A 15752-nucleotide genomic window follows, 5' to 3' on the forward strand; every position below is an offset into this window, starting at 1 on the left:
ATTTTGGTTTTGGTTTTGGTTTTGATTTTGATTTGTATATATTACAGCCTGATTCGAACTAATAAACCGGAACTGAAATGAACCGACTGACACCCTTGCAAAATTCAAACATACAATGATGCAAGGGGACACCGATAAGATGATTTAACAGGCAGATATATCATCCTTGATGCAGAGTCTTCCGTTATTTCAAAAAGATTCTAATCTAATGATTCAATAGAGTTACTGATGGGACCGACCATATACTTTTTCAACCAAAACCTTTGGCGGATATGTACAGACAGTTGCGCCGAATACTTGCACTGCACAAAAGTAACTTATGGCATTGCAATATTCCTAAATTGGATTTCCGCGTCCGGGTTGGGCATTATACGGGTTTCTGGAGTCTCCTATAAGAGTGAACCCTAGAGGCGCCTGTCGGAGCAGCCGCGGACGGCGACGAACGTGCTCATTTCGGCTCACACTACAGTCGAGTCATACGAAGCGTTCGGTTACGTAATCTCCGCCTCTTATTCGCACTGGTTTGCTCGTTATCTTATATTTTAGTTTCATTTTGCTTCTCCTTGGCTCTTCCTCTTCCTGCGTTGAAGCTTGGCTTTGCGGTATGGTAGTTTATGAGTAATCATCTACTAGTTACGAGTTTCTATTAATCAAAAATTTTTTTTTTTTTTTTTTTGGATAGGTTTATTGGACTGTTGCTCTTCCATTTGTGTGGCTATCATCTTTTCTTTCTAGGGTTTATCTCTTTATTTATATGCTTTTGTGGGTTCGAATTATATTACAGTTCAATGCGGTTGGTACTTGTGAGGTCTACCATGATTTTTGCTCTCTTTCTAGTCGTTTGCCAAATGACTCAGAACGGACCAGTTTTGTATTAGTTGTAGTTGCTTTGTTGCAGTTTGGACGCAGAGAAGGTAGAATAAATTTTTTTGGTTGTTCGATTAGGGATTTCGGTGAATTCTACTTTAATAAAACTTTTTTGTTGTTTGATTAGTGGGTTTGGTGAAATCGACTCAAATAAAACATCAGCAACTGTACTGCGTTGAAATGTTTTGCGCCCTAAATGATTTAAACAGGAGTTGTGTAAATTAAATGTGTTTGTTTTCCTCCTGAATTTCAAGTTTTGTCACTACTTGTTTAGTAAGCTCAGACATGTTCGGTATAAATTTATGTTCTGACAGTTGTTTTTATATGTTCGTCAATCCCTCCAATCGGTGAATGGGAAAAAAAAAACCTTGATTTGAGATTGACATTTTGAAATCACACCGAATGATGCAGTATTCGAAGAAGTGGTAGCAGCTATTCAAGCCCATGCAAAATGGTTATTGAGATATACATAAAATCTTTTCAAAAAAAGGTCAAAGCATAATTGCGGCTATACTGGAGACATTTGCCTTTGTCAATGAATCAAAGAGAATCTGTAACAGTTGATTGGATAGGTCTTTGGTCACAAAAATAAAGGAGATATGAGCACAGAAATTATTCCATATTACTTCGTCCATCCCCCAAAGACATTTGTCTTTCCCTTTTATGGCTGTCTCATTATTATTTGTCCTTCACACAATTTAAATAATACGTTTTCACGAAATTTGCTACAATAATCATTACAATTATGATCACTTTGCACATACAAATTATAATGCAGGAGCATGATCATGGTTCAAGTTTTGGGTCCAATTTTCTGGTTCACAATTAAGCCCATGGTTCAAGTTTTGGTTTCAGATTTGCACCAGTTTGTATGTTAATTTATTCCTTATCTTGTTTGTTAGAATTTAAGTTCAATAGGTTTTGTGTAAGGCTGTATGGTTTAGGAATTCTATTCTTTTATTTCGTAAGCTAGTTTAAAAACATTTCGAGTAATAGTGTATTAGACATAGTTAAATAACTCACCGAAATTTTGCTAATTTCGACATGTTCGAGATGAAATAGGAGGTGAAACCCAGAATGGGTATTGTTTCACTGAAATTTTGCTCATTTTGGTAAAAAAGGGGGGAAATTTTTTTGTTTTGTCTCAATTTCAATAATTTTGGCCATTTTGTTTCGCTCATGTGGGCCGTTTAGCCCCCCAAATGCCTAAGCGAAAAACATGGCAAAAATACATTGTTTAAAAAAATTTTGGTACCGCAAAAATACATTGTTTGGCAAAATAAGACACATGTTGTAGGTATGTACGAAAAGTTATGTGTGTGTAAAGTAAAAGAAGCTTTTAAGTAGGATGAAAGTGGGCTAGGTACTAGGCTTAAATGAGATCCCAATAAAAGTGTGGAAGGAGTCATGAATCTATATTTTACTTGGCTAACCAAGTTGTTTAATAAGATTATGAGTACAGGGGAAATGCTAGATGAATGGAGGAGAAGCTTTGTGGTTCTGATCTAAAAAATAAAGGTGATATTAAGAGCTGCAATAATTATGGAGGCATAAGACTAATGCATTATATGAATTTAGGGTTATTGAAACCCATTTGAGACGAGAAATTACTATTATGGAGAACCAATTTGGTTTTATGCCAGGAAGATCTACGGCAAAAGCTATTTACTTAGGAGACTAATGGAAAGATTTAGAGACTGCAAGAAGGATCTCTATATGGTCTTTATTGACTTAGAAAAATCTTATGATAGTTATTAGGAAGTTAATTTGGCAAATACTGGAGAAGAGAAGCATTTCAAGTGAATATGTGGACATAATTAAAGATATGTATGATGGTGTGGTGACTAGTGTAAGAGTCGTGTAGGTCAAGGTAGTGAATTCACAATTATAATTGGGTTACATCAAAGATCAACTTCAAGACTTTATTTGTTTGCGTTGATCGTGGATGATTTAACCAGAGACATTAAAGAGGAGGCTCCTTGGTGTATTTTTTGTTGATATTGTTTTGGTGAATGAGACAAAAGCAAGGAATAACGCTAAGTTGGAGTTATAGAGATCAAGCTTGGAATCAATATAAGTAGAACGAAAATGGAGTATATTATGTGTAACTTTAGTTATGTTAGGACAAATATATATATATATATATATATATAATTCCCACCATCCTATTACTTTTATCCCCAGTACTCCAAAGTTTATAGTCATATAATTCCTTAGTTTTTTTACTCTTCCATCTAGTCTCTTGTATACAAGTTATGTTGTTGTTCTTCCTGATGCAGTTGCGCAACCATGGACTGATCCAAACCCGTATGGATATCCAGATAGAGATGAACCGGATCCAATTTGGAATTAAAGTTACCTATTTGGGTTCAAAGCTAATAGGATCTTTTAGGATTTTATTTTTATTTGGGGGAATATTTGTAATCGTTTATTTTGGGTAGCTATTAGACAAATAGAATATTTTAATTTTAGTTTTATTGTGTTTCTATTTTATTAGTCTAGGATTTAGGAAGTAAAAAGGAGTTTCTACTTCAATTTGAGATTTTAATTAGGAAGTTTTATTCTGATAAATAGGCTTGGAACCCCATTCAATGGGCTATGTTTTTTGAAGAATGACTTGAATGATTTTTTTTGGCCAGTTAGGTGCATGCAATGGTCGTGTGACCTCTCTTCCCCCCCCTTTTGTGCTCTCTCTCTCTCTCTCTCTCTCTCTTTATTTATTTTCTTATCTTCTGATTTTCTTCCCATCCCTGTTCCTGGGCGTAACTAACAGGTTCAGGTAAGCTTCCTCGGTTTATCAACAGAAGCCGATGGACCTGAGATTGAAATCATTGGTTCCTTTTCCTGTAGTGATTCATACCCTACATTCCCATTCCCCAGATCCTTCTAAGCAGCAAGCAATAAACCTGCAACCAGCTTCAGTTCTGAGTTTTTTCGCCTGACCCAGTCGCAGAAATTAAAGCTATTTGTTCCCTCGATCTTAGGTCCTGCAATGGATCATAATCGAGGAGTTCGAGGTTGCGAATATACGCCTGAAGTTTCAGACCCGACCAATAGGTATTGAAGGAGTTCTCTTTTTCGTTTTTCTGTTCTACTTCCTCCCCTCTCTTGTCGTGAGGAAGAAAACGGCCTCTCTTCCCACAATTTTTCAAAACTTTTATTTTATTCTTTTAGTTCTGATTACCCCACCCTCCATATTACCCCACTCTCTCATTATTTACCACTTACCTTTACCTTATATTTAATTCCAAGTTTATCCTCGATTAATAATGGATAAACCCTTCCATTCTTTAAATTATACCTAACAATCATTGAAAATTCTGATTTATTACTAGATTGCCACTGGTTCTTAGAATTGCATCATTTGTTAATTGGTTGGGCCCATTAGCGATCCAAATCCAATTTTGGAACCCGGATCTACATCACTTCCTACTATTTCCATCAATTCTAAATTCTTTCGTGTTAAAATTCCTATGTTCCAAGAGACTTATCTAATCCTATGTTTTTGGACTAATTTCTTTACTTGCACTCATCCATGGTGCAAGAGCCCTTGCCAACTTATCGCTGCAACCGGGTGCTGAACCAGTGCATTGTTTACAAGGAAAGCCCTAGCTCCACTACCCCCAAATTGTAATGCAACACATTATTTCTGGGCTGACACCCTAGCATAAGGTCAAAAGTATAATTTTAGGATCCATGTTATAGGGCTTGCGCTATTTTTTTTTTTTTTTACAGTGCCAGCTGCCAACCTGTTGCACCAACCCCCCTCCTTATCCTGTCTTGGGACCAGCAGCATAAAACACTATCTGAGTTATGACCTTGCCATCCTCATGTATGAATTTCAATAATTTTTCATTAATCTCACTTCTTCTCACATCGTATTCTATGTTTTGAACTTTATGTTGATATATTTATCTGGTTACATTTATAAGATTATAAGATGATAAATACATGGAAAGTATGGTCTAGGATACAACACATAGCTCTCGCTGGGCGACTGGCCCTTCGAAAACATCACATAGGCGTCATGGCGGCTGGCTAATGCCATGGCTTGCCTTGGTGCCATGACTGGAACGAATTAGAGTTTTCTTTCTTTGCTTTCTTTAGATATTTATCTCCTTTTTCAAATTGTGCGCTTTTTTGTTGCTAAATTGGGTCTTTAATCCCTTGGCTGAATAACTAACAGTCTTTAATCATTTGTTTGTGCTACTCTTTTCAAACTGATGTTTCCCTTCTCTACCTTTTTATTTACCATTTATGGTTTTTTTTTTCTCATTTTTAATCGATATCAAAATAGTGGGGGTCTTTATGACCTTCTATTTGTATGAGCCTCAATTGCTCCGATCATCTAACCTTTCAGTCTATATCTCTTTTCATCTCAAGTTTCTATGTTTTTAATTTTTCTTGTCCCCTATTCATAGAATGTCAAATTGTTTTACCAATTGATAACATTGTTGGAGATCTAAAAGCGCCAATCTTAAAGCTGGAAGTTACATTATGAGGAAAATGACTTGTTTATTATGCATATTAATTGAAGAAAAATGTAGGCCAGTTGAGATGTCTTCCAATTTTTTCCCAGGTGAACACCAAGAGCTGTCAAGACGAGGTAATGTGGTGTATGCTCTTTGTTGATGATATCGTTTTGGTGGATAATGCTAAATAGAGTTTTGGAGATCAACCTTGAAACAAGAGGCTTTGATAGGATATGTAACTTTAGTCACACTATGATGGATTATGATATGGTGAAAATTGAGGAGAGAGATACCGCAAAGTGACAATTTTGGATATCTGGGGTCAACTAATAAATAAATGTGACGTAAAGGATGATGTTTCACAGTGAATTAAAGTGGGATAGATGAAGTGGAGAGGGGCAACCAGAATGTTGTGTAACCGACGTATTTCTTTAAAGCTTAAAGGAAAATCCAATAGGACTGTTGTATGACCGACTATGATATGTGAGGGGGAATGTTGGGCAATTAAAAAGTGTTATATAGAGAAGCTATGTGTAACAGAGATGAGGATTTTAATATGGATGTGCGGCAAAACTAGGAAGGATAAAGTAAGGAATGAACGTATTAGATCTTGTTTGGGAGTTGCCCCGATCATTAACAAGATTTGAGAAAGTTGTTGAGTTGGTATGTCCATGTTCAACCGACGCTTGCGGATGCCCCAGTAAGGACTGATCTGATTCTGATTGAAGGAGATAAAAGAGTTAGGGGCAGGCGTAAAATGACAGTAGGAGAAGTAGTATGGAATGACATGCATAGTCTAAGTCTTGCCTTAAGTATGACCTCAGATAGAGCTGATTGCAGGGCAAGGATCCATATAGCCGACCCCATTTAGTTGAGATTTGCCTGGCTTGCTGGGTTGTGCCTCTTTCCTTTTACTTTTATTTCTCCTCTTTTGTTTTGACCTCTTATTTCCTATTTTATTTTGCACGGATCCATGTAGCTGATTCCATTATTTGGGATAAGGCTGAGTTTGTTGTTGTGAACAATAAGCTCTTGAACTTGATTGATGGTTAGAGATGCATGGTGGCTGACAGATATATTCTCATAATTTTACATTCCTTTCACCAGGAATTGGAAGGAAAACAAATGCTTCATAGCCAGTTTGTTCAATTGCTCTTGAAAGTAATGGTTGTGTACTTGCGTAGTTGATTGCTAGTCACATATTATCCATCTTCTTTGATTTTGCTTATATGCATTTTTATGTTCTGTTTCTATTTCTGCTTTTACTAAAACAATGCTTTATTTTAACTCAGTATTGACGATGACAAAGAGAAGAGCCAAGAAAGTAAAAAACAATGGCCCGCCACTAATCGAACAACAACGTACCAAGAAAAAGAGAGAGAGAAGATTGGAAAGGAAGAGGCAGAGGAAGGCTGCTCTAAAGGCTTTGAAGACTAATACAGCTCCATCTCCTAATCATGCTACTACTTCTGATCCTGCACCTAATGTTGATCCCGCTTCTAACACTAATGGTAATAGAGCTGTCAGAGGTGGAAAAAATAAAGAGAATGGTAATAGTGATTCGATGCCTGGGTTCATTTTCATGTGCAATGGGAAAACAAAAGCGGAGTGCTACCAATACCGTGTATTTGGGCTACCAGCTGGGAAAATTGATGTTGTTGAGAAGATCAAGAAGGGCACAAAACTCTTTCTGTTTGATTTTGATCTGAAACTGCTCTATGGTGTATATAAGGCTACTTGTGGAGGAAAAATGAGCTTGGAGCTGGCTGCTTTTGGTGGAAAATTTCCTGCTCAGGTATATTGTGTTCCCTTATCATTGACAAACTCTTTTTTCTCTCCCCCTGGGTTGGGTAGGGGGGAGGAGGGATTTAAGTAAACTGTATTAATCATCGACAAAAAGCAACCTGTACTCTCAGGATGCTGTACACTTGCATGTGGACCACATTTGGACCTTCCACAAAACTTCATCTCGACAAAAAACTACACGCCAATTCCTCTTTATGGCATCAAGAATCTCAGAAAGTTTCCAAGCTTACCATAAAAGAATGAACCAAAATATCACCCAATCATCTATTGAGATTTCAATCTGGTTTTGTTGGACTAGATTCTGATTTAGACTGATGGGTGAGGCCAGAATAACACCAATAACACCAATGGAGTATATATGAGCTTTCAAAATTAAATTTAGATGGATATGTAACTCATGGTTTGGATGCTCTGTTCTGCAACCCCAAAACTAGTGTCTCTTTCTCAAAATTTGCTTCTGTCCTTGGCCTCTAAATAATTGACATGTATGCCCTCAACATAATCTTTATTTATTTTTTCTTCAATTTCCCCTTGCATCCTAAACTTTATTATCTCTTGGGGTGTAAAATGTAATTTTAAGTAGACCTGTGTGCAAAAAAAGGAGAGAGAATTGTGTGATGCAGTCCTTTTCTATGCTTTTTCATTAATTCTCTTGGTAATATAAGAAATAAATACTGGGCATGTATCTGGAATTACCCAAAAAGAAGCTTTAAATTATGATATCTTTCTAACTACTAACCCTATTATTTGTGGGGGTAGGAAAAGCCTAATTATCTAATTGAAAACCTTCTCTAATTACAACTGGTTTTTAATAAACTCTTGCCAAGTGGAATTTCTAGTTACCCCATTTGAACCCATGTTTGGTTTCAATAAATGAAAAACCACAAAAGAGAACTTGCAGCTACTTGTAATATAGTTTCTTTGCCATTTGAATAATTGAATCTCCCTATTCCGGTTCTAAGCAATATTTTATGAATTATGAAAAATCAGTGTGACATTTCTGAATGATTCTACATCATAAGGCCCTTTATTTTACAATGGATTGGTCATTTGTGGTTCTGGCAATGTTGTAATTGAAGTTATGCCCATTGATTTGGAGGGTCTAAGAATTGGTATGTGGCTCTGCAATATTATTGATTTGTGCCTTGAGGATTATAAAGCTGCCTTGGAGAGGTTAGGCAGTGGCTGCTTGCTCAGATTGACATCTATGGCATGGCCAATGACATTTAGGTTTCTTAAATTTTTATATGAACTTATAACTGCTTGAATTTTATTGAAGTTAGTTATGGCTACTGCTGTGGAGTATATTATGTTTATGTTTTTTTTTGTATGTAATACATACGTCTTAAATCAATCATAAAAAATTATAAAAAAAGGGTCTACCCAGTGCATGAGGCTCCCGCCACTGCTGGGTCTGGGGAGGGGTCATAATGTACACAGCCATACCCTGCTTTGCGAAGAAGGCTGTTTCCTGACTCGAACCCGCACTCACTACCTCGCAACGCAGCAACCTTACCATTGTGCCAAGGTTCATCCTCTAATTTTAAAAAACTACTCTAATGAAAATATGAAATTATACAAAGAACTACTATTACAGGTCACTATCTAAATAACCTCTACATATAATCTATTACTCGGGGACTGCCTAGAAAAATAAAATCCCACTCAAGCTGAGTAATTTTTCACTGAAGCTGAGTGCTCATTTGCCTGATTGATCCTTCCTGATACACCAGGTGGACCTACTTGTTGTCTTAGTATCCTAGGAGACTGACTTTGACGGCAAGTGGCTACCCTTGATGTCACTTGGCATGTTGTCCACATAGTCAGTGGTATTATTGCACAGGATGTGGTGAAGCTAATTCATGTATGTTAAATCCATGAAACATTAGTTTGATGAAGTTCATAAATTAAGTCTGTTAAGTTCTTATCTGTGAGAGGTCTGTGGACATTATTTTCTGTGGTATATTTGTTAATTTGAAAAAGTCTGCAACTTGCTTGCAGCCTTGCACCCTTTGTTTGCATCAGATACCTTTACTTTAAACCTCAATTATCATGACTCAATCATTTCTTATTTGTGGTGGATTATCCGTTGGAAACTTATTTCAAAAAAATGTTGGTATGGTTTTATCAAATTGTCAACGGTTACTTGCATCCTATGACATCCTTATCTAGTTACCTGTGTGTTTACGTGAATGCTGTGGTTAGGGATCTAGAGAAAGTATCTAGATGTACCAACCGCAACTAGACTAGGACTAGTCAGAGATTGAAATGGACGGATGTGGAAATAAGGCAAAGGTAAGGGCAAACTCTAATTAAGGACTCAAAATTTAAATATGGAAATTGACTTCTTCAGAGGTGCATGTCTGGAATTAGAAAAAAAAGAAAAGAAAAATGAGAACAAAGAAACTATGAATTGGGAATAGGGAGACCAACCCAGTCAGAAGGAGAAATTTTATATTTTAAAGATGACTGATCAGAAACCTCCCAAATTCTGGTCGAGAGTTCAGTGAACTTTATCAATCACCTGAATATCTCAGTTTTCTCAGTTCGTACGAGAGGTGCAGTGGGCCTGCAACTGAGAATCCTAGGACACACAGCTGGATTCTGGTCGAGAGCGGTTATCAGTGAACTTATCAATCCCCTGAATATCTCAGTTTCCGTGGGGAGGTACTGGACCCCGTTCTTTCTTCCTTTTTTTTTTTTTTTAATGAAAACATTCAGAATAGGAAATCTCCACTCATGGGCTAAGGGGAGTCCCTTACAACTTGAATTCTTCGAAGTATTAACTCTCTAAAAGCTTTAAGAAAATAGGAACTACAGGCCTGGAACTTATAGCAAGTATTCCAGCCCTCTTGAAACAATAAAATAAAAGAAAATACAGCCGAAACATGTCTCACAATCTGGTATTTGGAAAGAACCAGTAACTTAAACCGCAGACCTAAACCGAACTAGAAACCTGGTTTGAAAGGACTACGGTGACTGCAGGCCATTATTCTGGCCTGGTCTTCTTCCTGTGAGCAACCTTGTTAGTGGACTTTGATTCTGCATCAGGGTTTTTTTTTTTTTTTTTTTTTTTTTTTTTTTTTTTTTTTTAATGATTTTTTTATTTTTGGCAGGTGAAATTCCGGATTCTCATGGACTGCTTACCTCTGCCTGAAAGCACTTTCAAAAATGCTATCCGTGAAAACTACCAGGGTGGTAAATTTAATCCAGAACTGACGAATAAACAGGTGGGACTTTTTCTTCCATGTGTTGATTTAGTTATTTCATTATTGAGTAATTTGCGACCGCTAAGTATACTAATATGTGGTGTTTCTGATATAATAGCATTTCCTATCTACTGCAGGTCAAGAATCTGATTTCATTGTTTCGTCCTGTTGCTGCATCAGCAGAGACACCTGTTGCCCCCCCTCTGCCTAATGTAGTCCCACCATGGGTACTTCCGCCTTCAGGAATGGAAGACCAATTCAGACGCCCTGTAAGGATGGCTCCTCCAGAAGATCCATATACAGCTAGAGCTTACCATGGTCATGCCCCACCAGCTCTAGAGTCTCAATATGGCCCGCCTATAGCTCCACAGTCGAGGATGGCTCCTCCAGAAGACCCATATACTGCTGGAGCTCGCCTTAGACATCCACCACCAGCCCTGCAGTCTCAATTTGTCCAACCTATGGCTCCACAGGCGAGGGTGGCTCCTCCAGAAGACCCCTATATTTCTGGAGCTCACCTAAGAGATGCACCACCAGCCCTAGAATCTCGATATGTTCCCCCTGTGGGTCCACCTCCGCTAAATGGTCGTTATGGATCAGCAGTTGGCCGACCACCTTACAGTGACCCATATTATTCTGCAGAAGTGCATTTGCCACATGTGCCTGAGAACCTGGCCCTACATGCGCAGGATCCATACAGCAGGTAATCTTTTTGAGTTTCTCTCCCCATTTGAATCCCCCCTCCACACCCAAAAAACAAAGGTGCTGGAAGCTCAGATACTATAAAAAATTTTCATGATATCTAAAATTTGTGCCTAAGGGCACGCCTCATGCTCTTAGATATACAATTCTAGTAGCATTTTTTTTAAGGGCAAAAGGGAAACAGTCATATGTTTCCTCATTTTTGGGATGAGAAAGATGCTCTGAAGTATTCGTTTTACTCAATCCCAGTTTAAGTTGTCTTCATCTTTGCCTTTTCACCACTTTTAATAGATTGAGGGCATACACAATCCTAATCACAGACAAGGTTCTGTCTGTTGAACTCATAAGCTTGAACTTGGCCCTCTTCTCTATTCCTTATGTTGTCCTTAATCTACTGACAGTATGTCACACTTGCTGACTCTGCTGCATCCTAGTATATCAATTATTGAAGCTATTCTGTTAGGCTTTTGTTGGCAAATTTAGGGAAGCATAAATATTTTTAGGTAGTTTCTATTGACTTACAGAGAGCATATGGTATGGTACTTAAACGAGATATTCGGTAGCTTCGGAAAAGAAAGAGGTTTTGGGTAGGTATGGCATGGCTAAGAAAATTGATTATAAGCCTTTAACTAGTGCTCAGACAATTGAGGGAGTAATTATTTTTTGATCAGTTGACTGGACAAACAGGATCAAAACTCATGGTTTATGCCTCTTGCTGATGGTATGGTTTTGTATGATGAGACTAAAGTGCCAAGTTTGTATATCTTAGAGATGCTTTGGCATCAAAAAGGTTTGAAAAGCCGGATAAGAAAGTGGTGCAATATTTGTGCTGTGTGGAAGGCTGATATGGTCATAATGATTGACTGACGGGTGTTTAGGGAATGCTTTTGATTGTCTATCTATATCCTCCAATGGTATTGGCATTTTTCCTTGTTTATTCAGCTGTCCTTTCTTTTCAATTATTTTCAGAAGTTCCATTTTTTCCACTGGATTTCAAGGTTTTATCTTGCCACTTGGCTGACTCTGTTGTGCTGAAACTTGACATGTGAGCAGAGCGACTTTGGAATCTACCTAGCTATAGGATTTTGGCCTTATAAAACCTGTCATGTAATTGATATTTAGCCCATCCAGGAAAACCTTGCCTACATTTTTGTCATCTCTGTTCAATCGTTGGTTAGTTGGGAGAGATCAAAGTATTTGTCCATTGAACTAGATCCTTCTGGCTGAAATGGAGTCGTTCACCTGGAATCTTGTCTTTAATGTATTCTGTTAAAGATCAGAGAATTAATTTTTGGTGGAAGTTTATCTAGACTTGCTCATCTAGTAGCTCATTTCTACCATTTAGAGGGCTGATATTGGCCACTCTAAGCTTGGATGGATAGAGCAATCCTTTATGTGTTGTACTATGTCAAAATTTGTAGCCCATCTCAATCATATGTCTCAAGCTATAGAGGTTTTTAGAGCCTTGCAGATTGTTCACTATATATTGATAGTGGCCCCTTGTATCATCTGCTGTCCAAAACTGACCTATTCATGGTACCACACTGTGTAGTGTGCTTGTGTATGGACCTCTCATTTAGATGGTATAACTAAGGAGTTCTACGTTTCATTTATAGAAACATATACATGAAACAAATGTAAATCAGATGAGGATGTACACAGAAGGTTAGAATCTGTAATGAATGCGAATGAATGAATGTAGTACCAGAAAGTTGCAAGACGAGGAAAAATGGTTTATCCATATGGTTCTGCCATGTGATGTTATGACCAAATGTATCAATGAGAAGTGATACTGGGGTGATGCCAAAAATGACCTAGGGTTGATGTGGTGACAAAATAAAGGAGTAAACTTATCAGTTAACAGAAGTTATGAGCTCAAGTAGTGTAATGGAAGAAGCTGATTTGTATAGCTGAGCAGGTAGTGGGGATATGGTGTTCAGCCGAGTTGAAGGGTGGTGTGTGTGTTTGTACTCATTCTTGGTTTTGGCTACCTTGGTCTTCTGGAACTTAATCGGTGGCATGATGATTTGGCAGTTCACTGATGTACTAATTCGGCATATGTTTAGAACCTTGCAGTAGAGAGCCCTCGTGTTAGAACCAGTGACAGCAGTTAATGTTATAGTTTTCCTTTTAGTATTTAAACCCTCTGGGGAAGTGATACAGTTCTGCGTGGTTTTGATGTTAAAAACCTATCCAAGGACCTTATGGTGCTACTAACAGGTACAGGGGTGCACCAGAGTTGGTTCAGCATGATCGACTCCTCGGCTTGGAGAGTGACTACAAAAGGTCTGTCCTGTGGAGGGGGAGTGCATCACACTCGGATAATGCAGGTGATTACTACTACAACCAGCAGTCAACATTATTGGCGCCACATGCTCCAGTAACATCACATGTCCCAGGCACTGTTCCAGTCCCATCGCGTGCCCCGATGGAATTTCCCTCATCATCACAGACAGCTCCTTATTGGACAACAGTCGCTTATGAGGACCCAAATCGTATATATGCTGAACCACCACAGAGGTCTGCAACAGAAATGATTACCTTGGCAGGGACAAGCTTGCCTGTCTCTAATCTTTATTCATTTGCAGGAGCTGTACCTGCATACCGCTGACTCAATTGGGAGGGCAATCTTATTGGTGCCTTGCTTTACCTCTTTTAATGTCAGCGTACCATACTGGAATGTGTTTTTAAATCTTCAGTTTGCTTCATTTTACTTTTTGAAACTGAAGAGAGTTCTATGAAATCTTTTAGGGAAAAACTTGAATTGTTACTTCCTCCATTCCCCTCTTGTTAGACATGTGAAATGCAACTTACAACTGAGGTGCTGGGATATATGTTTCAGTTTTAGAAGTGGTTATGATATTCTGGAATAAATACCGCCCAGTGAATAGTGGCTCTATGGGTTCATGTATATATACGTGTGAAACATAGGTTCATGTTGATTGATCCTATATGCACCACATGCTGTCAAAAGGGATAGATGATGGAGAAATGGTGCAACGTCATGGTACATCTGGGTTTGTGAATAGAGTTTTGCTAATGAGACGTGAATGAAGTTCTCATCCTTGTAAGACAAAACCTGACTAGATTAAAGGAAAGTTTCAACTTTCCCTTAATCCTAGAGTTAGTATGAAGTATGGAATGCTTTATTTATATTTAATTATCTTGTTCTGAAAAAGGGTACCCATGCACATTTTCTTCATAATGGGTAAGCTGATTGATGGTGCTTACTGCTTAGTATGGTATTGAGGTTAGCCAGGACCGTGCAGTTCGGGTCTGGTCGATGAATGCCTATTATCATCCCTGATGTGTTTGTGGAAGGGTCTTGGGGCAATGCAATATCTAGGAATTGGAGATCAATTCCCCCCAGATTACCCTGTCATCGTGCGGTGGATTTAGTACTAATTTTTTCTTATGGTGGAAAGATGTATTGATAATTGGAATGTGAACTGTGCCGATACTTGAAACCATGATGTGAAGAGCCCAAATTTTCTGACCCATGCAGTCTTGAGAGTGAAATAAGCCTAGAAATGTTTTATACATCCCTTCCTTGCCAAGAAGTTAGCTATACTGGTTCTCTTTAGGAACAAAGGTGAACCAACATCCTGCATGGTAGGAAGCCAAGTAAAGAGCGTCCTTAATAATTGCAGATATACTTGAAGAGGAGTGGTCTATTGGAAGCCTTAAGTTGGAGACTGACTTCTCGATTATTGGACTTCATAAACCCAAGACATGTACCATATTAATGCAAGAGCTCCCCTATGTGTTGTTTCTAGCATCGAAGCTGGAGGATTATATGGGTGAAGTGAGGACTGGGGCAGTCGTCATGGGTCTGCAGTTCATTGAAGGCCTGTTGAGCCGTTGGAGTCCATATGCAAGGGCCCCGTTCTTGAGAAGGTCTGTCAACGGGGCAGCCACTTGGGCGTTCCTGTGAATAAAACGGTGGTAGTATCAGGGGAGCTCGAGAAATACACAAATTCTTCAAACACTGTGGAATGCCTCAATCTAACATAGGAGAGACCTTGGATGGATCCATTTGCACGAAGAGACAATATAACCAAGATATTCGATGCTTGTTTGACCCAAGGAGCATTCAGAGCGCTAAGCATATAATTGTGAGCTTGGAGGAGTTGCACTACACTCTAAGTGATCGAGGTGGGTGCACCATGAGGGATTATAGACGAGCAAGTTGTTGAAAACTACCAAGACAAACTTTTGAAGACATGGTTTGAATATTGCATTCATGGTGGCTTGGAAGGTTGATGGAGCATTGATGAGCTCGAAGGGCATAACCGAAAATTCGTAATGACCATCGTGAGTACGAAAGGTGCCTGAAGTTAGATTTGGTGACAGCTGGAATGCGAATCCAGTTTGGAGAAGTAATAAGCACTATACAATTCGTCAAGCAACTCATCTACCGTCGGAATAAGAATGGTCGTTGATCATAACAACATCAGAGCACGGTAGTTGACACAAAACCTCCAAGTACCATCCTTTTTAACTAGGATCACCGGTGAGGAGAATGGACTAATACTCGGGCGGATAATTCCCTCCTCCAACATCTCAGCCACCATTACCTCTATTGCAGATTTTTGGAAATGAGGATATCTGTAGGGTTGCACCGTCACCAGTTGAGTGCCCGGATGGAGATGGATGTCATGGTCTTGTTCCTGCGGAGGTGGTAACCCATGGGGTG

The 15752-nt window shown here is 38.6% G+C and overlaps 1 protein-coding gene across 5 annotated transcripts; it reads left to right on the forward strand.

Moving 5' to 3' along the window:
• Positions 1-325: 325 nt before the first annotated feature.
• On the forward strand, positions 326-13967 carry LOC122076090 (proline-rich protein 4-like). Of its 5 annotated transcripts, none has more exons than XM_042641382.1 (5): positions 326-521; positions 6632-7134; positions 10262-10375; positions 10492-11057; positions 13283-13967. In XM_042641382.1, the coding sequence occupies exons 2-5, from the start codon at positions 6640-6642 to the stop codon at positions 13665-13667; spliced, it is 1560 nt and encodes a 519-aa protein (XP_042497316.1). In that variant the 5' UTR covers positions 326-521; positions 6632-6639; the 3' UTR covers positions 13668-13967. The 5 variants fall into 5 exon arrangements, with proteins under 5 accessions (XP_042497316.1, XP_042497314.1, XP_042497312.1 ...); XM_042641380.1 differs by having other exon boundaries at positions 329-602; positions 13277-13967; XM_042641378.1 differs by having other exon boundaries at positions 329-521; positions 13277-13967.
• The last annotated feature ends 1785 nt before the right edge of the window (positions 13968-15752 follow it).

The sequence above is a fragment of the Macadamia integrifolia genome, chromosome 4 (genome assembly GCF_013358625.1).
Source record: "Macadamia integrifolia cultivar HAES 741 chromosome 4, SCU_Mint_v3, whole genome shotgun sequence".
Lineage (NCBI taxonomy): Eukaryota > Viridiplantae > Streptophyta > Magnoliopsida > Proteales > Proteaceae > Macadamia > Macadamia integrifolia.

What these genes read in the sequence shown, in the direction of transcription:
- LOC122076090 (XM_042641380.1), top strand. Translation starts at nt 6,640, where the DNA reads ATGACAAAGAGAAGAGCCAAGAAAGTAAAAAACAATGGCCCGCCACTA. An exon ending in CAGAACTGACGAATAAACAG is followed by an intron (nt 10,376 to 10,491) that starts GTGGGACTTTTT and finishes TATCTACTGCAG; the next exon opens with GTCAAGAATCTGATTTCATT. An exon ending in GCGCAGGATCCATACAGCAG is followed by an intron (nt 11,058 to 13,276) that starts GTAATCTTTTTG and finishes TGCTACTAACAG; the next exon opens with GTACAGGGGTGCACCAGAGT.